Here is a 25,718-nt window from a genome sequence, read left to right on the forward strand (position 1 = left end):
TTTTTTTCACTGGGGGTTTAAAAGATATTTAACGTGAGGCCGCTGATATCGTAGTCCATGCAGCTTGAAGCGGTTCTTCTCCCCGAGCTACTCTCCAGCGGTTACTGGACTCGATTAGACCTTGACAGCCCTCGACCAGCCATCCCCATTTCCGCAAGAACCCCGAGGTGACCTCCCAACTCTCTAGGAGGTGAGCCTCGCCCCAGAGGATGAGGCCATTTCTATTTGCAGCATAGTCGTGATCTTCCTCTCCATGGTAACGCACCGCATCATTCTGCGCCATGTGCTTCTTCGGACATGGAAGGCCAGTGAAGAAACAGGTCGGGTCAACGAGATTGCCAACCAGATCCTGCACGAGCTCGGCAAAGTCAAAGCAGCCTTCCCACGTAATCATGCTATCGCGAATCCCCGCGAAAGGGACCAGATCAATGCACGTCGCGTGAACAGTTGTGCTCTGCAGAGGCGTGGGGGACAGAGAGTTTGGGAGGCATCCCGAGCTTGGTATGATGGCGGCACGGCCCGGGAAGACGAGCTCAGGAGCGGTAACCTCCAGCTCGGCAGTGGCGCTTCTCGTGAGGTAGTGCGCACAGGATAAAATTGCTAGTTTGTTATCAAAGAGACCCCGCAACACGTTTATCTGAATGAGATGCAACAAGTGATCCTGAGTAGGGGAAGGCTTGAACTGTCGTAGTTGGCTCGTTGCCACCTGTGGCACTGGGCTCCATTGCGCGACCTTTTGACCTCTGTAACTCAAATTGGAGCCTGGCACGACGTAGCCCTGCGTAGAAGCTGGTTCAGGTGATATATCGCTGCGGGTATCGGGTTTTCTGGCGTCATGTTGGTAGACGTACCGCCATCTGTCCACCTGATACGGGCGCTGATTACGAGCACTGGGTTGGGCTTCTTCCCTTTTGCGCGACCCTAGTCTTGTCTATTAGATTTCATGTATTCTATTGCATAGGAAACAACGAAGAGTGCGAGCGGATACTGGGCTCCAATGCTTACTCCTTTGTCGCTGGTTAACGCGGTTCTGTAGCCGCTTGCGCAGCTTTCGCTCTTGGGCTCCATTATCGGCCATGGCAAGGTAGTGGCCTGCCGGCGTGGAGGCTGGAGCGATAATTAAAGGAACAATAGCGGCCTGTAAAGTGCTCGTGTCTACGTGTAGATCAACCCATGAGTGATGCAGGTACAATGTGCTGCAAGGAGGAGACTGGCCCCGAGAGGCTACATTGCGTCGAGGTGTATCCGTACTGCTTTGCACATTGGCAAGATGGCACTCGCTCGATGCGGGATTCCGTCGAACCCCATGCAGGTCGCCTTGTGGACCCGGCGACTGACCTTTTTATCCATTTGCGGGAAAGCGGGAAACTTTGGGGACTAAAAACACCAAGTTGCATTGTAGATCTCCGTGTACTAGGAGCCGCCTAACACAGCTCATACCTGTGTGATATCCTCAAAACAGAAGACTAGAATTTGCAGTTTACGGGTCCAAGGAAATTAACGGTGCTTGAATATGACACATCACGAGTGCACTTGAAAAGGATCGACTGAGGACGGTTAGAAACATGCTGATCCTCTTTAAAGTTCTCCAGAATGCCGCCATTGCCGCCTCGTCCGTCGAGCACTTAGACAACCTGCAACCGCATCTTACTAGCAGACCGCGTAAACCGCTAATCGGAAATAAAAATAAAAATAAAGGCATAGTTTGGCACTATGAAAAAAAAGTATTATAGGAAGGTTTGATTGTTCTGATATTTTCTCCCTGGCAGAGCTTCGCTCGTTCTCTCCGAGACCATTTGTGGCTCATCTGTCGCCTTGCTTTCCGTTACAGCCACTTTCCCTCCCCATCTCAGCACTCACATCACCGTGAATACGGACATTCGAAAATGTACACCAATTGTTGTACATGGATTTTTACCCAACTAATTGCGCCTAAATGTTGGCTGCGCTGCAAGGATCTCTGCCACGTGGCTAACCCTCCTCTGCAGTTTTCGGGGCAATCGGGAGATGAAATGGCTTGATACGTTTTTGACATGTACTCCTAGGCCAGCATACCCAAGAAAAGAACAATTATCCCGTGAAAATCATATCGTGTCCGAGGACGGCCGCAAAACCTGGGATAGTTCGACTCGTATGCGTAATAATATGTACTCTATTTGGTTTCTAGTTCATAGTATATTCATCTAATTGTACACTGCCCTTCACAGGCCCTTCTCGCGATGTCCCACCACACGTGCAAAAGAGTCAAAGGCCATGGTCATCGAGTGCCTGCCCGAAGTCTTGCTCCGCAAATGGTCGTCGTAGTCGAGCATCTCCTTGTACGGCACTTTAGCCACAATCTCCACCATCCGCGCCGCTGACCTCTTGCCGCGCAGCGATGTCACTGAATCGTACGGGTCTGGCGGCGCATAGATCTTACTCACGTCAATCAGCTGCTCCTCACCGCCCGCCGACTCCGCCGACCGGTCGTTCACCTCGAGCACCTGCCCGCCAGCGCCGGACGAGATGTCGTGCTGCACAGTGCCCGCGGCCTGCTCGGGGCACGTAATGTGCGCTAGCATGATGGGTTCCACGACGCCAATCTGGCTCTTGTCGAACGCATCGCGCAGGCTGTTCTGCACGGCCGTGCGAGCCGCCGAGCTGAAATGGCCACCGGTGGGTGACTCGCACGCGCCGTCGCTTGTGTCAAGCTTGACTGTCGCCAGACAGCCATGCAATGGAGCTGCTCGGCGCGGTCCACGAGCGAGACCGGCAATGGCACCGTTGAGAAGCTGCTGGTGAGCCTCATCAAGGTCGAAACTGAGAGTATTCCCATCCGGTATGACAATGTTAAACATGTTTCCATCTCGTTCAATGCATGATTCCTGCAGCTCTTCACGGTGGTGAGCCTCCAACGGTTCTAGAGTCACAGTGCACGTCACTTTCCCAGCTTTGCTGGCTACCGGCCTGTCAAACACAACCCTTTGTGGCTGCGCGGCTACCGTCAGGCATTCTTTGTAGTCAACTTCGATGGGGCCAAATTCCGCATCGATTTTGTGCTTTTGCCTCATATTATACAGCGAAACGTCCAAATGAAGCTTGCCCATGCCTTGGACGGTAAACTGCTCCGTCTTGGGGTCGCGGCTCCATCGCAGACTGGGGTCTTGCCGCGACGCATTTTCCAGTGCCACCTGTAATTGCTGTGCAGCCACATTACCATACGGCTCAACTTGTAGGAACGCGACTGGTGGAGGTATCTCTGGCGGTCGGATTTGCAGGTTGCGTAGAGCTGCATGGGGAGCTTTGCTGTTTGTCGTTGTGATCAACGTATCTCCAGTTCGAGCCTTTTTCAGTCCTCGAAGGGCACCAATCTGGCCGACTGATAGCTCCTGAACATCGTGTGTTTTGTCGGCTGAAATCTGGAGAATACCCATCGGGCTCTCGTTGATGGCCATGTTGGTGTTGAACGTGGCTGCGCTCCGTGCCAAGGTACCATGGTAGACTCGCACGAAGCTGATGATGCCCTCTTTGGGGTGCTCAAATACCTTGAAAACGGACGAGATCGATGCAATTTGCTTTGCACCAGCTTGTTTTGAGCCGCCCTGGAGGGCATTACCTAGTTCGTGGTTTGCGCCACTTATGCGAACCTGAACGTCGGGTCTGTCGGCTGGGTTTGGGAGATAACTTGCAATGGCATCCATCAGAGGCTCGACTCCAATATGGCGGAAGCTTGAGCCAGCAAAGACTGGAATTGCACGTCCGTCACCACTTTGGATAGCTCTGCGAACGGCTTGCTTTATCGTTGAAGAAGGAATCTCCGTGTTTTCGGCAAGAAATTCTTCCATAATCACGTCGTCGAACTCGGCCAGGCCTTCAACTAGGTGCTGGCGGGCAATACCAATCTCTTGAATAAGATCTGCGTTCGACTTCGGGAGTTGGCTCATCAACTCCTCTTTCTCATATCTAGTCGTCTTTTTTTCATTGTATCGGTAGCCGACGGAGTCGATGATGTCGATGACGCCGACAAACTCGTCATTCTCCCACCAAGGAATCTGGCAAACAAGCGGCCAGCCTTTCAGACGGCTGCCGATTTCCAGTACCGACTTGCGGAATGAAGCGCCCTCACGATCCAGCTTGTTGCAGTAGACTATGCGCGGGATGCGAAACTCGTGCGCCGAGCCCCAGACGCGCTCGGTGTGCGCCTCGACGCCCTTGACCGAGTCGATGATGCAGACGGCGCCGTCGAGGATTGGCAGGCAACGGTCTACCTCGAATCGAAAATCCTGGTGGCCGGGTGTATCGATCAAGTTGACCGTCTTGGGGGCGGTGCCCGGGGCGCAATTCTCCTTGCGCGGCCACGGAAATGTGATGGCGGCCGACTGGATGGTGATGCCGCGCTCGCGCTCGAGCTCGAGGAAGTCGGTGACCGTGTTCCCAGAATCGACGTCCCCAACGCGGGACGTGACGCCGCTGTAAAAGAGCATACGCTCCGTCGTTGTAGTTTTGCCCTGTCGCAAGGAAGTGTTAGTCTGGCTGGGGAGCCTGGTGCGATCGCGTGGCCACAAACTGCATCGACGTGAGCAATTATGCCAATGTTTCGGATGTCTTTCAATCGGCTGGCATGGTATTCCTGTGCCAACGAGCTATACAGCGCAGGTTTGCCGAGCTTGAGCGTCATGACAGCCATACGGCGCTGACTGGTCCTGGCGAACCTAGGGGTCGCTCGCGCGACCGTTAACAGCATTATGGCAATTTGCGGGAAGCCAGCGGCTTCACATATATCTCATCCAATCATGCGAAGAAGGTGCCTTTTGCACTTTGAGCGGCAGCATGCGGACTTGCAAGGGATAGCACAGGCCTCTGTGCCGTTTCGTGCTGATCCTGCAAGCTCCCAGACGAAATAGACTGGCAGAATCCGAGCACCACTCACCGGTCCAGGCAGGCGGTGTATCCGTCCTTGGATGTGGCACAGCGACCAAGTCACAAAGCCGCCAACTGACTGGTTGCGCAGCCCCCTGGCACTCCAAGAGTGGATCCACTACGTAGTTCAATACGTACCTAGGTAGGCCGGAGTTTGAGAAGCTTCTTGGACAACCCAAGCCACCAAGTTTTCGTTAAAGAGCTGCCTGGAGCCGTTTTCCCTTGCATCTCGCTGTTGCCCAAGCCCTCAATCGCCATCGAGTTGCCCGTCAAACAATCATTGCTAAAAACCCGTTCGCGCCTCAACTGCCGTCGTCATGGAGCTCTCTGATATCTTGTATGTTGTCATCAGCGGTTATGAGGAAGGCGACTGCGCCGCGCCGCGTCTCGCTGCTCCGCCATGGGCTCCTCGCTTGAAGATTGTGCTAACCTGCGCGCCTGCTGTTTAGCCGCGTTGTCAACTTGGCTGTTGCTGCCATTACCGTCCTCGGCGGTATCTTTGGTTTCTTTAGTGGCGGACTGTACGTTTCTTTGTCGCACTCGGCGCTCACGACCTCGTGATTGCTGGCTCGCATGCTGACCCGACCAAACAGGCGCAACATCATCCTCAGCGTCTACATGATCATTTTTGGCCTTTCCATCGGCCTCCTCGGTACGAATGAGCGCTTCCGCAGAGATGAGTCGCTCGAAGCCGTCGCTAACTGCTGCTACAGAGTTCCAGATTCCTCCTCAGGTCTCCCGCTTCGCCAACTTCCTCTTCTCCTTTGTTGGTCGTGGTGTTTGTACGTCTGCAATTTCTCTTCTCCGTGGCACAGCCACTAACACAGCGTCCTAGTCTACATCTTCCTCGGCTGCCTCCTTCTCGGCGAAAAGATCCTCAGCAACATTGCCGGTGGTGTTGTTGGTGTCATCGGTATCGCGTACATCGCTCTCGAGTTCGTTCCCTCCATCGAACCCCCTGCCAACATGCGCGAGGCCGATGCCGCTGGATGGGGCGCCGAACAGGTTTAAACAGCCGACAACCGGTCAGTAGCTTCCTGCGGAGATGCTACTCCACGAACCATTGCTCAATACCGGTTAGAGAAGGATTTATAATCAAGGGGGAAATCTAGCAGACACTTGTTGTCGTGTTTCATGACCTGTATTTTATAAATTGGGACAAAACTGCCGGAATGCGGTGAGGATGCGGACTTTCGATGACCGTCGGCTTTGTACGATGGAGAGCACCACTTTTGGAAAATGGAGAGTTGAGTGACAATCATAGTGTTTTTTTTTCATTAGACTTAAAAATTGCGCCTTGGCGTGGATATCATGTTTATGTAAAAAAACGGCAAAGACTCAAGCCTCCTCCGTCTTCTTCTCGGCCACCTTTTCTTCCTGGCCGCCTGTACCGAGCTTCCACTGCCCAGCATTTTCAACGCCTGACGAAAGGCTGCCGAGACCGCTCTGGATACCCGTGCCCAGGCCGGAGACGCCGTCGCCGACAAACTTGGCCCGGTCGCCCGTGACGTTGTTGAAGGTGTCGCCGACACCCTTGCCCGCGGCCCCAGTGACGTTGCCGACCGTGCGGCCCACGCCGCCGAGGGTATTGCCGATCGCGCCTGTGACGAACTTTGCCGCGCCCGTGGCCTTGTCGGCTGCAGTGTTTCCATTGCCGGCTGCGACGGGGTTATTGCTATTTTCGTTGGAAGACATGTTCTGTGTGTGCAAGTGTGTGCAAGTAAGTTTGTCTTGTTGAGCAAAGGTGTTTCGGCGTAATGCAAGAAAACGTAGTTACGTAAAATTTCGAAGAAGTGAGATAGTAGAGTATGTGTGTGATGGTTTGTTAAGACCCAATAGGCACTGTATGAATCCGAGACCTTTATACTTGAAGCTTGTAGGGATGTTCGCCGGTATGACGAATATGACGTCACATCGATGTCAAGTTGCTAAACGTCATCAATGTTATGTCGAGCGAGGCGCATTTTCTCCACCGGTTCCTTTCAACTTGTACCTGTTGATAATCAGGCACATGAAACAAACGCGAATTTAGAAAAACGGATAGCCTTGCAGGTGCTTAGGGACTGATCAACGCAGGCATGTGAAGTCAGTAGCAGCAGGTGGGTCACCAACCGTCATCAATAAATCATGATTTTCAAGATCGGAGAGGACAAAACAAGACGGAGGAAACAAAAAGTGAAGGAATAATTAAATCTGTGAGACGGATTTTTCTCGACCATTATTTGGCCAACAAGGGAGGAAAAGACGGTACAATCAGGACTGTAGCTGTTATCCATCGATTTTGACCTCAAACCTCGTCGAGGACCGGACGCCGCCACGCCCCAGCCGCAGTCAGGCATTTGCTGGCCCAACTTCATGTCTAAAATTAAGCTCGAGACGAAGAATTGCCGCCCTTTCAACACCGACAGCGTGTAGCACAAATGTCAAAAGAGTGTAAAGTTGTAAGATATGTACTTCATTAACATTCAGATGTTCTATGGATACTCGCTTTTTATAAATGCAACGCTTTTCCGGGTCGAGTGATTACGCCATGCCGTCTACCCAATGTTGAACTCGTCCGCGCCCGACATCAGCATCATGCCCTTCTTCCTCAGAATATTCCTCGCCGCACCCTCATTGACAGGCTGCTCCTTGTCATCATCCCTGGCCGCTGTCGCGCCGCCCTTGGTAGCGCCCTTGGCGCCCTTGCGCGCTTTCCTGTCAACACCGGCGCCGACGCCGCGGGGCGGCTCCCGCAGGCCGTAGCTCTTGGCGGTGTGGCCGAGGTGCAACTCGGCAATGTCAAAGTGGACGCGCTCCTCCTTGATGTGCGTCGCGTAGGCGCGGATGTGGGACTTGAAGCCGTTGCGGGCCAGCTCGAGGCGTCGAGGGTCCTCGAGCAGGCGCTGCTCAAAGTGCAGCTGCATCGTCTCGGCCTTGTCGTGGTAGGTCTGGCCCTCGGTCAGCTTGGCGGCCGTCTCGACGGGGAACTCGAGCTTGGACATGAGGCCTTTTTGGAGAACGGCCTCGTAGGACTGCGCGGTGGGGGTGCCGGAGGCGCGCAGGAGCTCGACGTAGCCCTCCTCACAGCCCGGCAGAAGGAATAGCATGGCTTCACCAGAGCGGCCGGCACGGGCGGTTCTGCCTATGCGGTGGATATGGTCGGCGAAGCTAAAAGCAGGGTCGTACTCAATGACGAGGTCCACGGATGGGATATCGAGACCTCGCGAGGACACATCGGTGGTGATTAATACCGAAGGCGACTTGCAAGCCGAAAATGTGCGCAGGGTCGCTGATCGGATGGGTTGGGAGAGGGAGCCGTGCATCCTGTGTAAAACAACTTCGGGGCTAGCCTGAGACGTAACGTAGGCTGCTCTGGCAACAGTCTTGGAGACCAGTTCCAAGTCTTTCGGTCGTGCTGGAGGCGCTTCTGTGTCGTTTGGATTACGCAGCAGTTCGTAGTGGAAATCGACCGCGTCAGCGCAGGACATGAATATAATGACCTTCATCGTGTGTCCCTTGCGAGAGAATATGGACTTGAGATAGCAAGCAAGAGTAACTAGTCGAAGCTTTGCCGGTACAATAACGTGCGATTGGTGGAGCTGAGCAGGTGCCTTGTGTTCGATGTTCTCGTCAGCTGTCATCTCGCCCTTTTCGGCGGATAAGAAGACGGCATCCGCCAAACTCATCTCTCCCAGCTTCTGCACATTCATCTTCATAGTAGCCGAGCAGAGAACAGTGACGCGCCGATCTGGAAGCGCGGCAAGCGAAGTTCCATTGCTAGTCTCCTTGGAGATGTCAATCTCGCGGAGAGCGTCAATCGTCTTTTTCAAGTCGTCCTCGAAGCCAAGGTCCATCAGTCGATCACCTTCGTCGAGAATGAGCCACCGAACCGTGCCCAGGTTGAGCGCTTTGGTGTTGTCGATGTGATCGGCCAACCTTCCCGGTGTGGCGACCAAAAAGTTGACGCCTTTACGGATACGCGCCTTTTCCGCCTTTTTGGACTCGCCACCGGTAATGGCCGTTGAGACGAGCCAAGGAAAGGGCCTGATGAGCTGTTCGAGGACAGTGTGTGTCTGCTTGGCCAGTTCTCGGGTGGGCGCAACCATGATGGCAAAGATGCCAGAGTCGCGGTGCACCTGCTTGCCGTCGTTTTGCGCACTGAGCTGCAATACGCGGTGGAGGATGGGTAGGAGGTACGAAAATGTCTTGCCGGAGCCAGTCTCGGCCTGCACGAATGCGTCGGAACTGCCAGAAATCATATGAGGAATCACTTTCTGCTGGATAGCGGTTGGGCGCTCTAGGTTCATCTTGCCGAGCTCCTCGACCAGCCGAGAAGAGATTGTGAGTGTACCAAAGTTGGCCACATCGGCAAGCGGTGCATTTGTGGGCGTCGGAGCCGTCCACTCCTCGTCCTCGAAGACTGTTTTCTGCTCAGGGTTGGAGCTGAAGAGACTAGAGACAACCTGCTTGGTGCCCTTGCCGCCGGCGCCGTGCCCATGTCTGCGATTGTCCAAGGGCGGCCTGCTCCCGGCGCCGCCGTGTTCGATTTTGATATGGCTAGGACGGGTTCTCGGGCGGTAGTCGTCGACCAAGTCGTCGTCTGCATCGGCTCTGCGGCGCTTAAAAGGTCGATTGGAATCGTCAAAGCGGTCCCGGGGAGGGCGCGAGGGCGGGCCGCCGTCCGGACCAGGACCTCGTGCGCCTCGCTCGGCCTGCTTTCTGTCGCGCCAACGTCCGCCTTTGAACTTGACCTGAGGCTTGATGGGACCGCTTCCCAGCTCAAAATTCAATAGCATGCCATCGTCGGCCATGTTTTTACAGTCACTCGCGATAGAGGGCGGCGAACCGATGATATGGGTTTGCCTCGCTGCAGGGACGGTTGGCGGGCGATGATATTTTCTGACTTTTTTGTGGAGCCGTCTACAACGATAAGATGGATAAGATAAGGCTACTCGGTCTTGTGAACCTCCAGGGCCACACCGATTAGAGCAGGTGAGGACACGACTGCATCTACTTGCTACAACGCGTGGTGTTGCCTAAAGAATGGTTCTCATTTCGTGATTGCCATTTTCTTTGTGTGATGAAATCGGCGAAGATTCGGCAGGTCCTATTGGTGTAGCGGGGCACGCACCGTCATGGAGTGATGGATGCGATGAGCGTGCGATATTGATGGCCTCGTTCCCCAGGTCAGGAAGAACCCAACAGCGCGGAATGGGGAAAGGGAACAAGGCACGAGGCTACCACAGAAAAGAAGAGCAGCTGAAGCAGGACAATTTTGGTCGAACTTACCATCGGGGGTGATGAAGAAGAGGGCAGAGAAGTGCAATCGGGGTCGGCCAGCAAAACTCGGGCCCGGAGGAGCTAAGATGACCGAGGGGTGAGGGAGAAAATAAAGTAGAGCCCTATAACGTCGCCGAGGCAGGGTTATTACCAGGATCCGGCTTTGCGGGTAACTTGTAAGACGATGACGGGCCATAACAGCAGGGGTGGAGGAGGGAGGGACGAAGGCTCGAAGCCAACTACTTAGTTAGTGTGTGGCCGCTCCCGCTCCGCAGCATCCGAATGGCACCAGAGGCCCTTTTGACGGGACATTTTCGTGGGCGCAGCCATGTGACGGTGCAAAGCTTGCAGCGTCATGGTAATAAGGCAACGACGAGTCCACTAAATTAATGCTGACGTTGACGACAGTGATTGCGACTAGTACTTGGGAGGATGAGCTTGCTTGCGTAGCTCAGAGTTGGTGTTTAGTTTATCAGTTTATTCTTTTATTCTTTTATTTTCCAAGTATTTGTTATTTGTCTTGATTCACTGGCCGTTGGTAGCTGGCCGCTGGCGTGCATGTATGAAGACGTGGCGTCTTGCGCATTAGCACTCCATATTATGCTGCCAGTGACATTGGTGGTGGGATCAATTGTCCTGACTGCGTGGCCTTTATCTTCTTCCCATCTTGTTTGGCGCATTTGCCATTTCCATTGCCCCTATACTTGGTCTATAAATACCCATCTGCGCATTGCAGGCCCGCGGCTCGCGCCGACTGTAAAGAGAGGCCTGCCCGAGTCGCCACTCTATTTCGTCGGGGACTACGGATCCAAGCCGTCCATGATGGTCCGGGAGAGGATTCATGGTAAAACCAATGAATGACGGTGGATATGTTATTTACAATGCTCATTTCGTTCGTGTCCTGAAGGCCTGGGCTCGTGTGTGGATCAAGAAATTAATTAACCAGTAGCCCATGCCCATCAACATCCCCTAAGATACTTATGGGCTCGCGTGTGCACTGTGGCATTCGTCATGGTCCAGCAGATGAGCCTATTGCTCCAGAGCCCTGTCGGCCGGGGCTGAACCATGGGTGTGGGAGCAATGCCTAGTGGCTTCCGGCTTCTTCCACGACCCCACAGCGGCATGTCAGAAGGAAAAAAAAAGGTAAGTAGCTGGAACAAAACAAGAGAAAAAAAACAAGAGCGACGCGACAGCTTGGAAGCCTTGGAGGCCTTTAGAAGCGTGGTTCAGTACTGAGTACTCAGTACCTACCTAGCTGCCTAGGTACCTAGTGACCGGGCAGATGTTTCTCGTTACTGGATATAGGGAGCGATCGCCCACCAGGCCAGCCTTCCTAGGCATCAAGTTTTTGGGCCGTGTCGACTCTCTGCAAAATTCGAATTTCCCCTTTATTTCGGTGAAGAATTCCATTTATGCCATCGGCGCCACTCCTTCTACTCGCAACATCTGTCATCAGAGCATCTTTTTGAACCCCTGGTTCTATCCCCTGTGTTGGGGGCACCAGAATGTTCTTTTTTTGTTTTTGGCCCTGACAGTAAACGGATACGTTATTACTAAGGTACCTAGATGAAGAGGGGCAAAGGGGAGAGGGGGGCCATCTCTACCAGTAGTGGGCTGGTTCAGTGGGCGTAGCAGGGAGCAGTGAGGGAGAGGCCAGTGCGTGCGTCAACCTGTCACTGACGGTTTAAAAAAAATAATAATAAACAACTACAATGGCTCCATTGAGGAGCTGAGAATGAGCCACTGGGACCGGCACAAGAAAAAAAACAAAATCCAGTGCAGGCGGGGGCTCTCTTTCTGCTAATCAAGTAAGTAGGTACAACCACCAAAAAAGTCCTCCGAGTCTTTGAGTCATTCCGTAATGCCCCATAAACACACCCTAACGCTCCCGAGCCAGCCCACCCACCCATCTGCTACCAGCATCCACTGCCAGCATCCACCATCCACCATCCACTCCCCGTCCAAAGCCGCACCCAAATCACTTACAATTTACTGGTCGTGGTCGCCTGTAAAACCAACTGTTGCCAGCCAGGCTACCCTGTTGACCCCCCCTGTCTCCTCTGTCCTGGTCAGCGCTGCCAATCCCCCCAGTACCAGGCACCCTCCCATCTGGCCCTGTATCCTGGCGGCATTAGGCCTCTTTATCCCCGCATCCGGTCGCCTCCTAGCGCCTCCAAATCCCCCGTTAGTGCTTTGCTGCCCTGTAAACCGCACTTTTCACGCCGCCACCGCACTGGAATCTGCCCTTTTCTCACTGTAAATCTCACTTCGCCCCCCCTCCACCCCCCCTGGATGCCTGAACATTCATCTACCCCCGTTTCCCAGGCCACATTCTGTGTTCAACGCTCTCTCTCACTATTCTTTTTACAAACCACAAAACACCATATCTGAACCATCGTGTGTGCTGGCCCATACATTCATTCTTTTTACTTGAATCTAGGGGTCGCAGTAATTGAACGCAAACACTTTCGTTTCCGTTCAATTTCTTCATCATTTTAATTACCCAATTACCACCCTCTAATCATTTCTTCCTCTATCGCGCGTTTGTTTGACGGCTTTCATCGCTGTCAAATGAACCTGCAATCGCATCTAGCCACCTCCCTCGTGAGTCACCTCGCCATATCAATTTTTTCCTATGCGCGCGCCCAAACGTGCAAACCTCAATGGCCCTGCTGACAACGACGCTATAGTCCCCTCTTTCCGTTTTCTCCTTCTAAATGCCCATCTACTCCAACCTCTACTCGAATTTCATCCGCCAAGGATCTCAATTCGCAAAGTCCATCACCTCGCACGGCTATGCGCAATCTGTCGTAGCCGCCACCCACCCTCATGTTCTAAACAGCCAGAACCGCCCCGTCTTTGCGCGGAGGCATACCAACAGGCAGGGACGTTTTGCTACCTTTCAGCTTAGCTCTGCCTTCCACAGCGATCGCACCACAGCGACACTCGCCGACCACCGCCTCGCCTTCAACCATGGCGGTCTTGACGCCTACTTCGAGGCCCTGAAGAACAAGGAGGCCGCCGGTCCCGTCGAAAATGAAGAGTGGGAGCAGTACGAGTTCCCCAAGCTTCTCGAGTGGAAGCCTGATGCCGATACCGTCCTCACGAGCGAAGATGCACTCGCCCAGGCTAGCGAGCACGATGCCAGCGCCCACGCCGAGACTGTTCCCCGGCCCATGACGCCCGAGGAGGCTGCTGCTCTCGCCCACATTGACGCCGCTCTCGAACGAGAGATCGAGGCTCGCCGCACCCTGGACGACGACGACGTAGCCTCTGTTCACACGCGCACCGCTAGCCCTGTGCGCATTTCCCGCAGCGCTACGCCCGTCGACCCTCAGTCTCAGTCGTACGCCGAGCATCTGCTCAAGCTCTCCTCAGCTGGCCGCTATGCTGAGATCCCTGCCGTCTTCGAGGCCATGCTGGCTACCGGCGTCAAGCCTATCGCCGGTGCCTACAACGCCTTGCTGCTCGCCGCTATCCACATCCCCGTTAAGAAGACCGAGGTTGTTTCCAAGGCTCTGGACGTCTACGCTGACATGCTTCGCCGTCGTGTGACTCCTGATAGTCAGACCTTTGATATTCTCGTCAACATGTTGGCCTCCCGCTGTCTCGAAGTCGCCAGCATGAAGGCCGTTCTCGAGGCGAAGCGTGTACGATTTGGTGGAATGGAGGAGCCTGGCAAGTTCATGCTCGCCTCTCACGAGTTCGAACACGCTATTCTCTGCGAAGACGACAGGCTTGACCTGGCCATCAAGCTGTTCGATACCTCTGTTGACGCCAACACCGCCAAGTTCTCGTCAGATACCTACTCCCAGCTAATTTCTGCCTGTGCTCAGGCTAGCCGTGTTTCGGACATGCTTCGACTCTTTGCTCATATGGAGGACACCCGCACCGTGCCTCACGCCGACGTGTTCCCCACCATGATTACAGCCTATGCCACAGCCGGCGACCTCATCAGCGCCGTCGAGTGCTACAATGAGTATCGCAGCCTTGCTGTGGCCAATGACACGGGCAGCTCCACCTTGCACGATCGTGCCGATGCCCAGGTTTATGCCTCCGTCATCAATGCCTATGTCATCTCGGACAAGATTGAGGGTGCTATGAAGTTCTTCAAGAAGATTGTTGACGAGTACGGTGTCAGAGTTGCCGATATCAAAGATGCTCTAATCAGCACTGGCTTCGTCAAGGGCTTCATCTCTCGCGGCATTCTCGAAGAGGCGCTATACTGGGCTCAGTCTATTGAGGCACAGGTCCGCCCTCGGGCCCTCGCTCGCGTTGCCATTGAAGCTGCCGATAAGAACGAGGTTGCTACTGCCACGGAAGCTTACAACGGCATCACAGGGTCTCTGGACGTCCTCGAGACGCCTTCCATGGCCATGCTCGCCATGAGTGTTCGTGAGGGCGATGTCGCCTCGGCCACCAAGTACTGGCATGTGCTTAGCCAACCGGAAATGCACGCTACGGCCGCATTCATCGAGCCCACTACCATGTACGCTGTCGCCTTGATTGGCTCCGGTCAGGTTGCCGAGGGACTCGCACAGTCCGAAATGATGTTCCAGAGAATTCGTGCCTCCGAATCTGCCGCCCGCCCAGAGCTTGCCGAGGAGATTGAGGAGGGTGTCGATTTCATTGCTCGCTACATGGAGAGCCGTGGCATTACTGACCCTCGCGAACTAGCCTCGCAAGTTTCCAGTGTTCCCCAGCAAGCAATGAGCTCGTCGCCCTTCATGTCCACGCCATCTGTCTCGTCCTTTGAGGATAGTTTCGACCCCTATGCCCACAACACTGACTTCAAGGGCTCTTCTCTCATTGCCGACGATCTGGAGGGAAGCCACGGCCGTAAGGGCCCCCGCTTGACCGATGCGCTGAACCGATTCCGCAACATGCGCCGTGCTGGCCGCCACCCCCGCTACATCACTTATGCCAAGATCATCTCGGCTGCGGCCAGGGAGGGCAAGATGGATCTCTGCCACGACGTTCTTGGCATGGCTCGTACGGATGTTCCTCTTCTGGCTCAGTATGCCGTTGTCCGCTACGGCTGGTCTTCAATTCTTGACGCTATGGTTGGCGCGTGTCTGACTGTCGGCAACCGTGGTCGTGCTGAACAGTACCACCAGGAGCTGCTGGAGATGGGTGCCGCCCCCTCTGCCAACACCTTCGGACTGTACATTACTACCCTCAAGGACTCTACCAAGACTTTCGATGAAGCGTCTGAAGCAGTGCGGATCTTCCACCGCGCCAAGACAGAAGGCGTTGAGCCCAGCTCGTTTTTGTACAATGCTCTGATTGGCAAACTTGGCAAGGCTCGTCGCATTGACGACTGCCTCTTCTACTTTGCTGAAATGCGCGCCCTTGGTATCAAGCCCACGTCCGTGACCTATGGTACCATTGTCAATGCCCTTTGCCGCGTCAGCGACGAGAAGTTTGCGGAGGAGCTCTTTGACGAAATGGAATCGATGCCCAACTACAAGGCTCGCCCTGCCCCTTATAACAGCATGATGCAGTTTTTCCTGACCACCAAGAGAGATAAGGCCAAGGTCTTGGCTTACTTTGAGCGCATGAAGGCCAAGGGTATCACCCCTACTTCGCATACTTACAAGCTACTGATCGATACGCATGCCACGCTCGAGCCTGTGAACATGGCCGCTGCTGAGGAGGTGATGGAGCAGATGACTGCTGCTGGTCAGCAGCCCGAACCTGTCCACTATGCCTCGCTCGTTCACGCCAAGGGCTGTGTTCTGCATGACCTCGACGGCGCTCGCAAGATTTTTGACTCTGTTGCGGAGAAGAGATCTGTGCCTGCTAACGCAAGCCTCTATCAGGCCATGTTTGAGGGCATGGTTGCCAACCACAATGTGGCGGATACGGAGCCTCTGCTTGCCCAAATGCGCCAGCGTCGGGTGGAGCTCACTCCTTACATTGCCAACACTCTGATCCACGGCTGGGCTGCGGAGAGGAACATCTCCAAGGCTCAGGCCATCTACGATGCAGTACCGCGAGAGAAGCGGGAGCCGAGCACATACGAGTCCATGACACGGGCATTCCTCGCCATGGAACAGCGTGACGAAGCCAAGTCTGTGGTCAGCGAGATGCTTACCCGCGGCTACCCCAGCGCCGTTGTGAACAAGGTGCTGGAGCTGCTAGGTGGCGGCCAGGAACAGGCTCAGCTCTGAGCTTCTTATCGCGGTGATTCACTATTCAACAAGAAAATTGGTGCATGGACAGACAGGGGTAGTCTGTTGGTTTTTACTTTTTCGCGTTTTTCCTTTGTCTACTTGGGTTTTATAGAAGCCTCTGTGATTGATACCCCATATTGTTGGCATGAAGAGGGTCGTGAACGGGGGGTGTCGTCAAGAAGACCGGAGGCCCGGCGGAATGAGACCTGAGCGGTTTATTTTCTTAATATTGATATCAAAGGCATGGCGTTTTGTTTTTGTTTTAATTTTTTTTGCTGTTTTTTTTTTTTTGTCTATGAATTTTTGTGCACAAACTTGGGGTTTGGCCGACGGATTTCACGGCCTGGCCGGTACTGAAAAGGACGGGACAGAGGACAAGGGAACGGGTTCGGTGTTGCATTCATTTGTCATGGGTTATAAAAGTGTCCCATCTATAGACCATCTCCACTCGGCATGAAAAAAGGCCAAAAACATCTGACGGCGGCATGAAGAATCATGAGCGAGGCGCCTTGATTTGATAGACTGACTGCCTGTACTACCATTATATAGTAAATGCAACAGCAACGCGAGCACACAATAAAACGAGCCCCTCCAAGCTATGTGAGAGAGACTGCACTGTAGAACAAGTGATCCGCATGGCGAGGGAAGAGCTTTTCTACTTTATGGTGATGAGTTCGGAGCCATGTATATATGATATGAGGAGAGTGAGCCAACGCTAGTTGCTGCATTCTTTCATCAAAGTATTTCTTGGAACTCGTCCCCAAAGCTTGTTGCCCCACCTCGACACCGCTTGCTCCCACTTCCCAAAGCCGGACAGGGACCACGAGTTGGTTTATTAGCTCTACCTTTGCGATCTCTGCATGTCCCTCGACCATATCCCTCGCGTCCCCATCAGGAAGCTATTCCGGGCCTTGTGCAATTATTCTGTAGTGGTGTTCGACACCGCCGTCCCTTGAAAACTCTAGCGACGGTCGTTTGGGCACGCCAATCATTCATCGCGAGAAGCAGTCAAAGATTGTTTCCTACCGTACTGGTTGGTACCCCTCACCCACACACACACACCCACAGGAAGCCCGCCCCATCCTCCCGGATAAAAGGTATCGAAAAAAAAAAGACAGAGCGGCATTGGAAGAGGGGGTAAAAAAAAATGTCGACGGTAACTCACCCCAATGTGGCCATTTCGGCTCCTGGCAAGGTTCTCCTGGCCGGCGGCTACCTCGTGCTGGACCGCAAGTACACGGGCCTCGTCTTTGGCCTCAGCGCCCGCATCAACGTCATTGCCGGCCAAATTCACTCGAGCGCCGGTGTCCAGCTCAACGAGATTGTGGTGGACAGCCCCCAGTTTCTGGAAGCGCAGTGGCGGTATGGCTACCACCTCGCGCCCGAAGGAGGTGGCATCAAGGTCACTCAATTGCAAGTGTAAGTGTACAACGACAGTGAAGGGGGGGCGTTCTTGCGGCGACGCTGGCTTTAGACAAGGCGACTTTGATTTTTTTTTGTAATATCCTTTATTTGCAGTGAACATGCAATTTGTTTGATTCGAACGTGCTGACTGGCCAAGTAGAGGGGATCAGATACGTGCGAACCCATTTGTCGAGACGACGTTGAGTTATGCCCTGACATACGTCAACACGGTGGCCCAGGACCGGCACGCGCTCAGCTCGAGCCGTCTCATCATCCTCGCCGACAATGACTACTATTCGCAATCTGCGGTCGTCGACAACGACACGCACGGCCGCTTTTCCAAGTTTGACGTGGCCCTCAAGGACGCCAACAAGACGGGCCTGGGCTCGTCGGCGGCCCTCGTCACGTCGCTGAGCGCGGCCCTGCTCACGCACTACCTGCCCAGGACGCTCTTTGACGTGTCGTCGGAGGCGGGCAGGAGGACGCTGCACAACCTCGCGCAGGCCGCGCACTGCGCCGCGCAGGGCAAGGTCGGGTCCGGGTTCGACGTGGCCGCCGCCGTGTACGGCTCGTGCACGTACCGCCGCTTCTCGCCCGCCATCCTCAACGGCATCCCCGAGGCCGGCGCGCCGGGCTTCGCCGCCAAGCTTGTCGCCGTGGTGGACGGCGAGGAGCCGTGGGACGTCGAGGTGACTGGTGCTGATGGCAGCAGCAGCGACCTGCGCATGCCCCGAGGCGTGGCGCTGCGCATGTGCGACGTCGATTGCGGCAGCCAGACGGTGGGCATGGTCAAGAAGGTGCTCGCCTGGCGGGCGCAGGACGCCTCTCAGTCGACGCAGCTGTGGGACGAGCTGCAGAAGCGCAACGAGGCGCTCGCCGGGAGCCTGCGCGACGACGGCGGCGGCGGCGGGCTGGCCGAGCTGCCGCGCAAATTGGAAGGGGTGCGCGAGCTCATCCGCAGGATGGGGCAGCAGAGCGGCGTGCCGATCGAGCCCGAGTCGCAGACGGAGCTCCTGGACGCCGTGTCGCGCGTCGAGGGCGTTTACGGCGGGGTGGTGCCCGGCGCGGGCGGCTTCGACGCGGCGGCGCTGCTGATGGACGACGACGAGGCGACGAGGCGGCGGGTCGACGAGTTTCTCGCGCGGTGGAGCCGGGAGAAGAGCTCCAAGGTGAAGCTGCTCGACGTCAAGGGCGAGACGGAGGGTGTGCGAACGGAAGAGCTGGATGTGTACAAGGGGTGGCTGTCATGAAGAGCAGGTGTTGAGCCAAGATGGAGGAGGGATCGTAGGTGGCTAGGGTTGGATGAATGCTCGGTCAAGACGTAGACGGCAGGATTTTATCACGAGACGGCTGTCTATTGTTTGGAGGAGCACATTGGACGAAAGAGGAGGGATCAGGAAGCCAAGGTGCGGTAAACATGTAGGGAGACTAGTAAACCAGTTTTTTTTTTCTTTGTTGTTGTCGAGCGTTTTGGAATAGCATGTATTCGCGAAGAGGACAAAGGCAGATTGTTTGCATTTAGTCTGCTGCAGCTGCTCAGGACAAAGAGGATAAAATCCCCCCTCAAAAAAAAGAAAAAAAAACACCGGTTCGCACCAGGTTACTCTAAGAGGCAAATAATACAGTAGCATGTTAGGATGCTCGAAAACCAAGGAAAAACTCCAAAACAAGAACCCGCGAAATCCCGAGTTTGTCCCCCAAAACCAGAAAAGAGCAGCCTTTGCCTATCGAGGCTAGAATCCGACGCCGAACGATGTGAAGGTAAAATACATGAAGGAAATAGATTGCAGACGACTTTGTGTGTGTGTGTGTGTCCGTCCAAAGGAAGAAGCACTCGGCATCATGAAGACGGAGTTGCCTCGAGACCATCCGGCCCCCCACAATCGAGTCTCTCTACCAAATAGTGCGACGCGCATGGGCGTGTGGAGGCGTGATGGCTCGATTGTATACGAGGTTCTGGGAGCGCGTCTCCCACGAAGTCATGGAGGAGGAAGATCGAGGAATGTACTCGGTGATGCCGACACGGCTGGCGGTGGCCTTTTCGCGGAGAATGGCCAGCTCTTCCTGGGACACGCCCGGGAGAGAGACGGGCTCGAGCTTGAGGTCAAAGGGGGCAGACTATGGAAGGACGGTACATGTTTTTGTCAGTAAGAGATGCGATGGAGGGTGAGAATCGGATGGCATGGTTGAGGGAGGAAAGGTAGAGAGACAAGGGACAAACGTACGATTTCCAGGGTGCGCTTCTGCTTGGAGCGACGGTTGAGAAGTGTCTGCATGCGGGAGCAGAGCATTCTGACGTTGTCGCGAAGTTGCATCTCTGCGGCGTAACTAGACATGAGCAGGCGTCTGTCAAGAAGATGCGTGTAAGACGACGAGGCAGAGAGATGTCGATGACGGCAATGTTTGTAGACTGGCACTCTCTTTTCGATGATGATGATGATGATGAAAAGGCACTCGAGTGCAAAAGAGATGATGAATTTTTTAAAGAGAGAATGAAAGAAAAAAGAGCAGAGAGAAAAAAATAGGCAGACAAAACAAAGAAGGCGTGGCGATGACTGGTTCGTGCGTTTCGTGTTTGCGAACCAAGGGAGTCGGTGCGGTCGAACGGGGGGCGTGATTGCTGCGTAGTTTTGGCGTCTGTTGCGAGATGATGTCGTGCCGGTTTTTCTTTTCTTTTTTTTCCCTCTCTTTTCCTTTGCCAAGGATGTGAAATCTTTTATAAAAAACGAGTCGGGGAAAGAAGATGGCGATTAGAGGATGTGAATAAGGGGTGGTGTGAAATGATGACGGAGAAAATGCAGCAAGAATGTCGCCCCTTGCAAGTCGCTGACGAAAGTTGTAGAATTCCAATGGGTGAGATGTTCTGGAACAAGGGCGCTATCGGTCGGATCGAAAGTATGTGGGTGGGATCTCGTTTGACTAGAACTGAAAAAGGAAAAAAAAAGAAAGAAAAGAAAAGAAGAAGAAGAAATATTGGATAATGTGGTGGTACAAATGTCGAAACAAGTTGATTCTTTGGTTGTCGAAAGAGGTCGTCTGGGCGAGTGCGTAGGCTGTGTGAAGAGAGAGAGACTGAGATTCGAGGTTCGAGATTGGAGATGACGAGAAAAGAAGAGGATCGGAGCGCGCCTCCCTTTGGTATGAAGGAAACGAGCGCGTGCGTGAGTGCGTGGGCGGGTTGAGGATGAGGAATTATTAGTGGTTGTAATGAGAAGGAAGGAATAAAAGAATAATCTGTCGGTGTGGATAAAGGAGAGGAAAAAGTAAAGAAACGAGAAGCGTGTTTTTTAAAAAAAAAAAAGAAAAAGAAAAAGAAAGAAAGATGACGATAATGATGATGATGATGATGATGATGAGAAAGGAATGTATGTGACGAGCGCGTGGTCGACGATAAAAAAACGAGTGGACTAGAGAAGACAACGCACACACAGACAGACACAGAACCTTGCTTCAATGTCCTCCAACAAAGAATATGGGGAAAATCAAGGAAAAGGGCAAGAGGGGATAAATGTATAATAAGTAGATGGATATATATATGTATGTGTGCGTTTGAGACTCTTGAGAATCAGGGCAGAATTGAATTCAAGGGAAATGAATGGGTGCAAAAAGGGATATATACTTGGCTTTTTTTTTTATTCAACAATGTCTCTCTTTTCTCCTTGTCCTCTCTCGCTCTCTCTTTTTCTCTCTCTCTCTCTCTCTCGTGTAAATCTGTACTTGTAATACATATATACTGATACTATTTTTGTTTTTATTTTTTATTTTTTTCATATTATTTTATTTCTTACTGAGTATTCTTTTTGCGCCTCCGCCCGCGCCGAATGCGCATCCCCCCCTTGGTGCTCCTTGCGCATCACCAATGAGAGGGAGGAAGGAGGGGCCGCGGCGGCGACAGTGTCATTCAAGGGAACGTTCAGTCAGAACAACCCTTGACATTTGCCTGGGCGACGATGATTCTACTACTGATATTACCAGTAAAAGGTGGTACCCGAAAACTGAGCAAGGGTGTGTTTGTGTGTGTGTGTGTGTCTGCGTGCGTATACTTGTATGCGTGTGTGCGGCGCAGTACAAGCAACGAATTGGATAAAAAAAAAGAAAAGAAAAGAAAAGAAAGTAGCACCCGAAAGGGACCCAAGCAGGTACCGAGGACCTAAGTAGTAACTACTAAGTAATACAGTACGGATAGTAATACTCAGTACCAGTACGGAGTAAGTAGTTGGCGTACACATTTCCACTTGGCTACCTAGGCGCTGTGAATTCTGAAACCTTTGCCTTGCCTTACTTTCTTTTCTTTTTTCTTCTTTCTTTCGTGATTGTTACTGGGCCAAATGAACAGACACACATGCACACACACACCCCCGGATACCGGGATGCCTGTCAAATTCTCCCCCTTCCTTCGTCCCCCCTTTCGAGACGCATCTTTCGATTTCCGCTGCGGAGCCTTAACCTCTACAACCAACCAACCAACCAACCCTGTCCCTGTTTCTCGTTCCCTCGCAGCCTCGGAGAACAGAAAGAAGGCAAAAAAGAAGAGTAAATTAATTAAGGAAAAAAAAGGAAAAAATTAACCCATTGTCTGTGCGTTCGTTTTACATCCAAGCCCCGGGGTGCAGGGGAACGAGACGGAACAAGGGAGGACTGGCCGGGGGGTGCAGGGAAGAGGGAGAGAGAGAGGGAGCTTCTCTCTTTTTCCTCTTTTTCCTCTTTTTTCTCTTTTTCCTCGGCTTGTCTCCGTCCGTCCCGGGACGGCGACGCCGCAACAGACCAGGCCTCCTTTCCCCGGGCCGGCCTTGGCAGGGCCAAGCATCAGTAGTTACGTAGCAACAGCTGAACCTGGCCCAGTCGGTTGGTTTTGTCGTGATTTTTGATAGAGGACACCACCCGCCCCTTGTCACAGGTAGACAGGCAGCACAGGTCAAGAAAACGGCCCCCCCTCCCGCATCGTCTTTTTTTATACTCTGTATGTTACCAGTCCGCTGGGATCGGGCCGCCAGTGCCGATCACATTCTACCAGTACTAATACTCGAAGGAAGAAGGAAAATAAAAAGATGGAATGAAAAAAAAGGTAAAAAGTATAAAGTATAATTTAAAAAAAAAAAAAAAAAAGTCAACCACCACCAAATTTATTACAGACTTTTACTCCCTGCGTTTTTCCTGTTTCACGCCCCCGTCCTCTCATGACCGATCATTGGTCAAGTGTAAGTACTGCGCAATCATCACTTGTGCAGACACAAAGTCGCCGTCAACAGATTGGATCGAGCTGTGTGTGACTGTCTTTTATTTTATTTTATTTTTATTTTTATTTTTTTGCGTCTCTTTTTTCAAATTGCAAAAAAAAAAAAACGGTACAGATTACACCAGATCGGCTCGGTCCCTCTCCGTACAGCCACTCATCCTGGCTATTGGCAATGGCGTCTTCCCATCAATGCCTATTTATTACTTATCCGTACTTGTTACTTCCTCTTTTGCTCTCCTACTAAACTAACAAGTAGGCGTCACGCCCATTATTTGTCTCAGTTCCAGCCTCTCCTACGCTTTTTCATCCGATTTCGTGGAACAGTTGTCTCAGTAATCTGTACCGATGATGACGCTACCTTTTTTTTTTTTCTTAATCTTTTAATTCTTCTTGCCTTCTCTTTTCTTATGGATTCTCAAATTTCCACCTGGCACCCAGCTAGCTCTTTTTGGGGGCGGCTTTCTCGCTCGCTTCGTGATGCTACAAATCCGCGCGACGTGACCCGCATCACGAGTCTCGCTCACGCTCGGCTAACGAAGCCTTCATTCCCATCACAAAAGGGACAAGAACCGCCCCTTTCGATCGTACCACCCAACCTGTCACGACACTTTCTTTTTTCCAATACACAGCCCCGACTACACGCTTATTTTTAGGCCGGTCATCCTGGTTGGAAGAGCCAAGTCTCTCTCGCTCTCTCTGTTCGCCCATATGGACCTGTGCCAGCGCCCTCCACACACACAAAACAACATCAACAACCAGTCTCCCGGTCCAAAGTTGATGGCTGCCGTTGGCTTGATACAATGAGTGACCCGTAACCCTGGGAATACGAATCGCTGGCTGGCCTCACCGAGGAAAACAGGTCCCTTACTGGTACAAATATATTGCCCTTTTCCCCACCCAAGCCACCGGTCAGAGTCCTGCGCTCGGCTCGGCCTGTTCATTCCAGCGCATCCCAGATTGCTGGAACGCAGTATTCTCCGCCCTGGCGAGATTAATAATTTAAAAAAAAAAAAGAGGAAATCGCATGGACCTATTGGCTGCCCACGATGCTGCCCAACCTGTTGACCTGTCCGTCAAGGTGGCCTGGATTGGTCGTGCAACGTCTCTCGCAAGCCTATCAGTAAACGAGTGGGCGTAGCCTCAAATCTCAAGTGCATGACAGCTGAGGACCATCACAGTATAACGAGACGGCATTGACCTTTACTCAATAGGGCGCTTTGAACAGCCACTTTAGCCATGGCTAATTGCTCATCTCAATCTGATACTTGCCAACCAGTCCTTTGTCCTTGCATACAGGAGCTCAATGCCAACCATGCAGTTTAACACCCCCCCCCCCCCCCCCTTCCGCTGCGTCTCCCTTGCCTCGCGGAGATCCTGCTCTTCTCGAATTACGTGCTCATCATGCTGCAAAGATGGTCCGCTCGTTGCCGCCAAGTTTCGTTTTGCCTCTTCCGGTGCGCGGACTATCTCGACTCAAGTCGTGATGCAAAATATTCCCTGTCTAATTGCACTGCATGAGTGTGTGTGCCTGTGTCTGTGATGGCTCACGGGATCACCGAAGCGCAGGCACGTTTATAGATTGTTCACTCCAGAACCGGCAAAGCAGGATTACGTGTCACTTCGCCCCCACGTCAGTACGGAGTAGTACTGAAAGACAAAATGATAGATTTGGGTTCATGTATCCGTACACGCCAATCTTGCATCCTGCATGCTGGTGCAAGCCGGATGCTCTTTGTCGGGCTTCAGTGATGCCACCAACCTTTGAAAATACCAAATAGCTTCTCGACCTCCCGGAGTAGTTGCTATTATAAATAATGAATGGATATCAATTTTCAATGGCTAGGTTCCGGTATTGGGGCACAACAATTCCAGGGCACAGTCACTATGACGTCGTCAAAGCCACAGTCTTATTCACACATCACCAGGGGCAAATACGCAGTCATCTATGAAAGTATATGCATGATTTTAATACCCTTGCTTCCCCCGCCAGTCTGGCCGCCTTTATTATAGCTGCACGCAACCCAGGCCCCCCCTGGTCCGACAGGACGGTTCACATCACCAAGTCGGATGTCGCGGCCACGAAACACATGAGAGAAAAGGAAGAAGGAAGAAACGAAAACGATATGCCACCCCCCTTGGCTACGTCTTCAGCTTCCCAGGCAACCTTCCCCGATCCAGCCCACTGCGGAAACGACTCTATTCCTTCCAAGAGGAGAAAAAAAAAAAGCCTGCCAACTTTCTCCTCTCACCCACACCCATGGGCCACTCACTGTCTAGCAATCATCAAACTTGAAAGACCCGAAAGGGAGGGGCCCCGACGGAATTGTCCCAAACAATGTCTGCCCCATCATCCAGCCGTTCGAGTTGTCTCTCGACGAGAGAAGCAAGGGGAGAGAAAAGCTTAAAATGACGAATGCAAGGCGAGTGAAAAGAAGAAACAAGAAAAAAAGACAGAAACGGTTTGCAAACTGCAAGCAAGAGCTGGAACCAGCACCAGAATGCCAACCGGATTGACGGCAAATGGAAACAAAAAAGGCCAAAAAAATTTCAAAAAAAGAAGAGAGGCAAAAGTACGACGTATCCCGAAAAACAATACCACAACATGGATCACCTCACCATCGTACCACGTCCCGGGTGCCTGGAACTCGCAAACTCGCCACGAGAACATGGTTGGGCTTCTTGCGGGCGCCTCGTTTTGACCGCACACCTCATCTTGTATTTACCCGCCGCCCCTTGGCCGT

General features: G+C 53.0%; 8 protein-coding genes across 8 annotated transcripts; 3 read left to right on the forward strand and 5 right to left on the reverse strand.

Moving 5' to 3' along the window:
• Positions 1 to 28: 28 nt before the first annotated feature.
• V2A60_007593 (DUF3425 domain-containing protein) lies at positions 29 to 1,078 on the reverse strand (the record flags this gene model as incomplete). The annotated part of the gene is made up of 2 exons (XM_083258877.1): positions 29 to 921; positions 1,006 to 1,078. The coding sequence occupies 2 exons, from the start codon at positions 1,076 to 1,078 to the stop codon at positions 29 to 31; spliced, it is 966 nt and encodes a 321-aa protein (XP_083115003.1).
• Positions 1,079 to 2,201: 1,123 nt separating this feature from the next.
• Positions 2,202 to 4,723, reverse strand: V2A60_007594 (mitochondrial elongation factor MEF2; the record flags this gene model as incomplete). The annotated part of the gene is made up of 2 exons (XM_083258878.1): positions 2,202 to 4,487; positions 4,547 to 4,723. 2 exons carry the CDS (start codon positions 4,721 to 4,723, stop codon positions 2,202 to 2,204), a joined length of 2,463 nt encoding a protein of 820 aa, XP_083115004.1.
• Positions 4,724 to 5,216: 493 nt separating this feature from the next.
• V2A60_007595 (Golgi apparatus membrane protein TVP15) lies at positions 5,217 to 5,910 on the forward strand (the record flags this gene model as incomplete). Its single annotated transcript, XM_083258879.1, has 5 exons — positions 5,217 to 5,236; positions 5,349 to 5,420; positions 5,493 to 5,551; positions 5,613 to 5,681; positions 5,735 to 5,910. 5 exons carry the CDS (start codon positions 5,217 to 5,219, stop codon positions 5,908 to 5,910), a joined length of 396 nt encoding a protein of 131 aa, XP_083115005.1.
• Positions 5,911 to 6,237: 327 nt separating this feature from the next.
• V2A60_007596 (uncharacterized protein) lies at positions 6,238 to 6,594 on the reverse strand (the record flags this gene model as incomplete). The annotated part of the gene is made up of 1 exon (XM_083258880.1): positions 6,238 to 6,594. The coding sequence occupies one exon, from the start codon at positions 6,592 to 6,594 to the stop codon at positions 6,238 to 6,240; it is 357 nt and encodes a 118-aa protein (XP_083115006.1).
• An 842-nt stretch (positions 6,595 to 7,436) lies between these two features.
• On the reverse strand, positions 7,437 to 9,692 carry V2A60_007597 (P-loop containing nucleoside triphosphate hydrolase protein; the record flags this gene model as incomplete). The annotated part of the gene is made up of 1 exon (XM_083258881.1): positions 7,437 to 9,692. One exon carries the CDS (start codon positions 9,690 to 9,692, stop codon positions 7,437 to 7,439), a length of 2,256 nt encoding a protein of 751 aa, XP_083115007.1.
• Positions 9,693 to 12,878: 3,186 nt separating this feature from the next.
• On the forward strand, positions 12,879 to 16,334 carry V2A60_007598 (uncharacterized protein; the record flags this gene model as incomplete). The annotated part of the gene is made up of 1 exon (XM_083258882.1): positions 12,879 to 16,334. The coding sequence occupies one exon, from the start codon at positions 12,879 to 12,881 to the stop codon at positions 16,332 to 16,334; it is 3,456 nt and encodes a 1,151-aa protein (XP_083115008.1).
• A 1,150-nt stretch (positions 16,335 to 17,484) lies between these two features.
• On the forward strand, positions 17,485 to 18,991 carry V2A60_007599 (phosphomevalonate kinase; the record flags this gene model as incomplete). The annotated part of the gene is made up of 2 exons (XM_083258883.1): positions 17,485 to 17,756; positions 17,902 to 18,991. The coding sequence occupies 2 exons, from the start codon at positions 17,485 to 17,487 to the stop codon at positions 18,989 to 18,991; spliced, it is 1,362 nt and encodes a 453-aa protein (XP_083115009.1).
• Positions 18,992 to 19,634: 643 nt separating this feature from the next.
• Positions 19,635 to 20,077, reverse strand: V2A60_007600 (uncharacterized protein; the record flags this gene model as incomplete). Its single annotated transcript, XM_083258884.1, has 2 exons — positions 19,635 to 19,859; positions 19,967 to 20,077. The coding sequence occupies 2 exons, from the start codon at positions 20,075 to 20,077 to the stop codon at positions 19,635 to 19,637; spliced, it is 336 nt and encodes a 111-aa protein (XP_083115010.1).
• Positions 20,078 to 25,718: the final 5,641 nt, after the last annotated feature.

This window comes from Cordyceps javanica, chromosome 5 (genome assembly GCF_051103115.1).
Source record: "Cordyceps javanica chromosome 5, complete sequence".
Classification (NCBI taxonomy): Eukaryota; Fungi; Ascomycota; class Sordariomycetes; order Hypocreales; family Cordycipitaceae; genus Cordyceps; species Cordyceps javanica.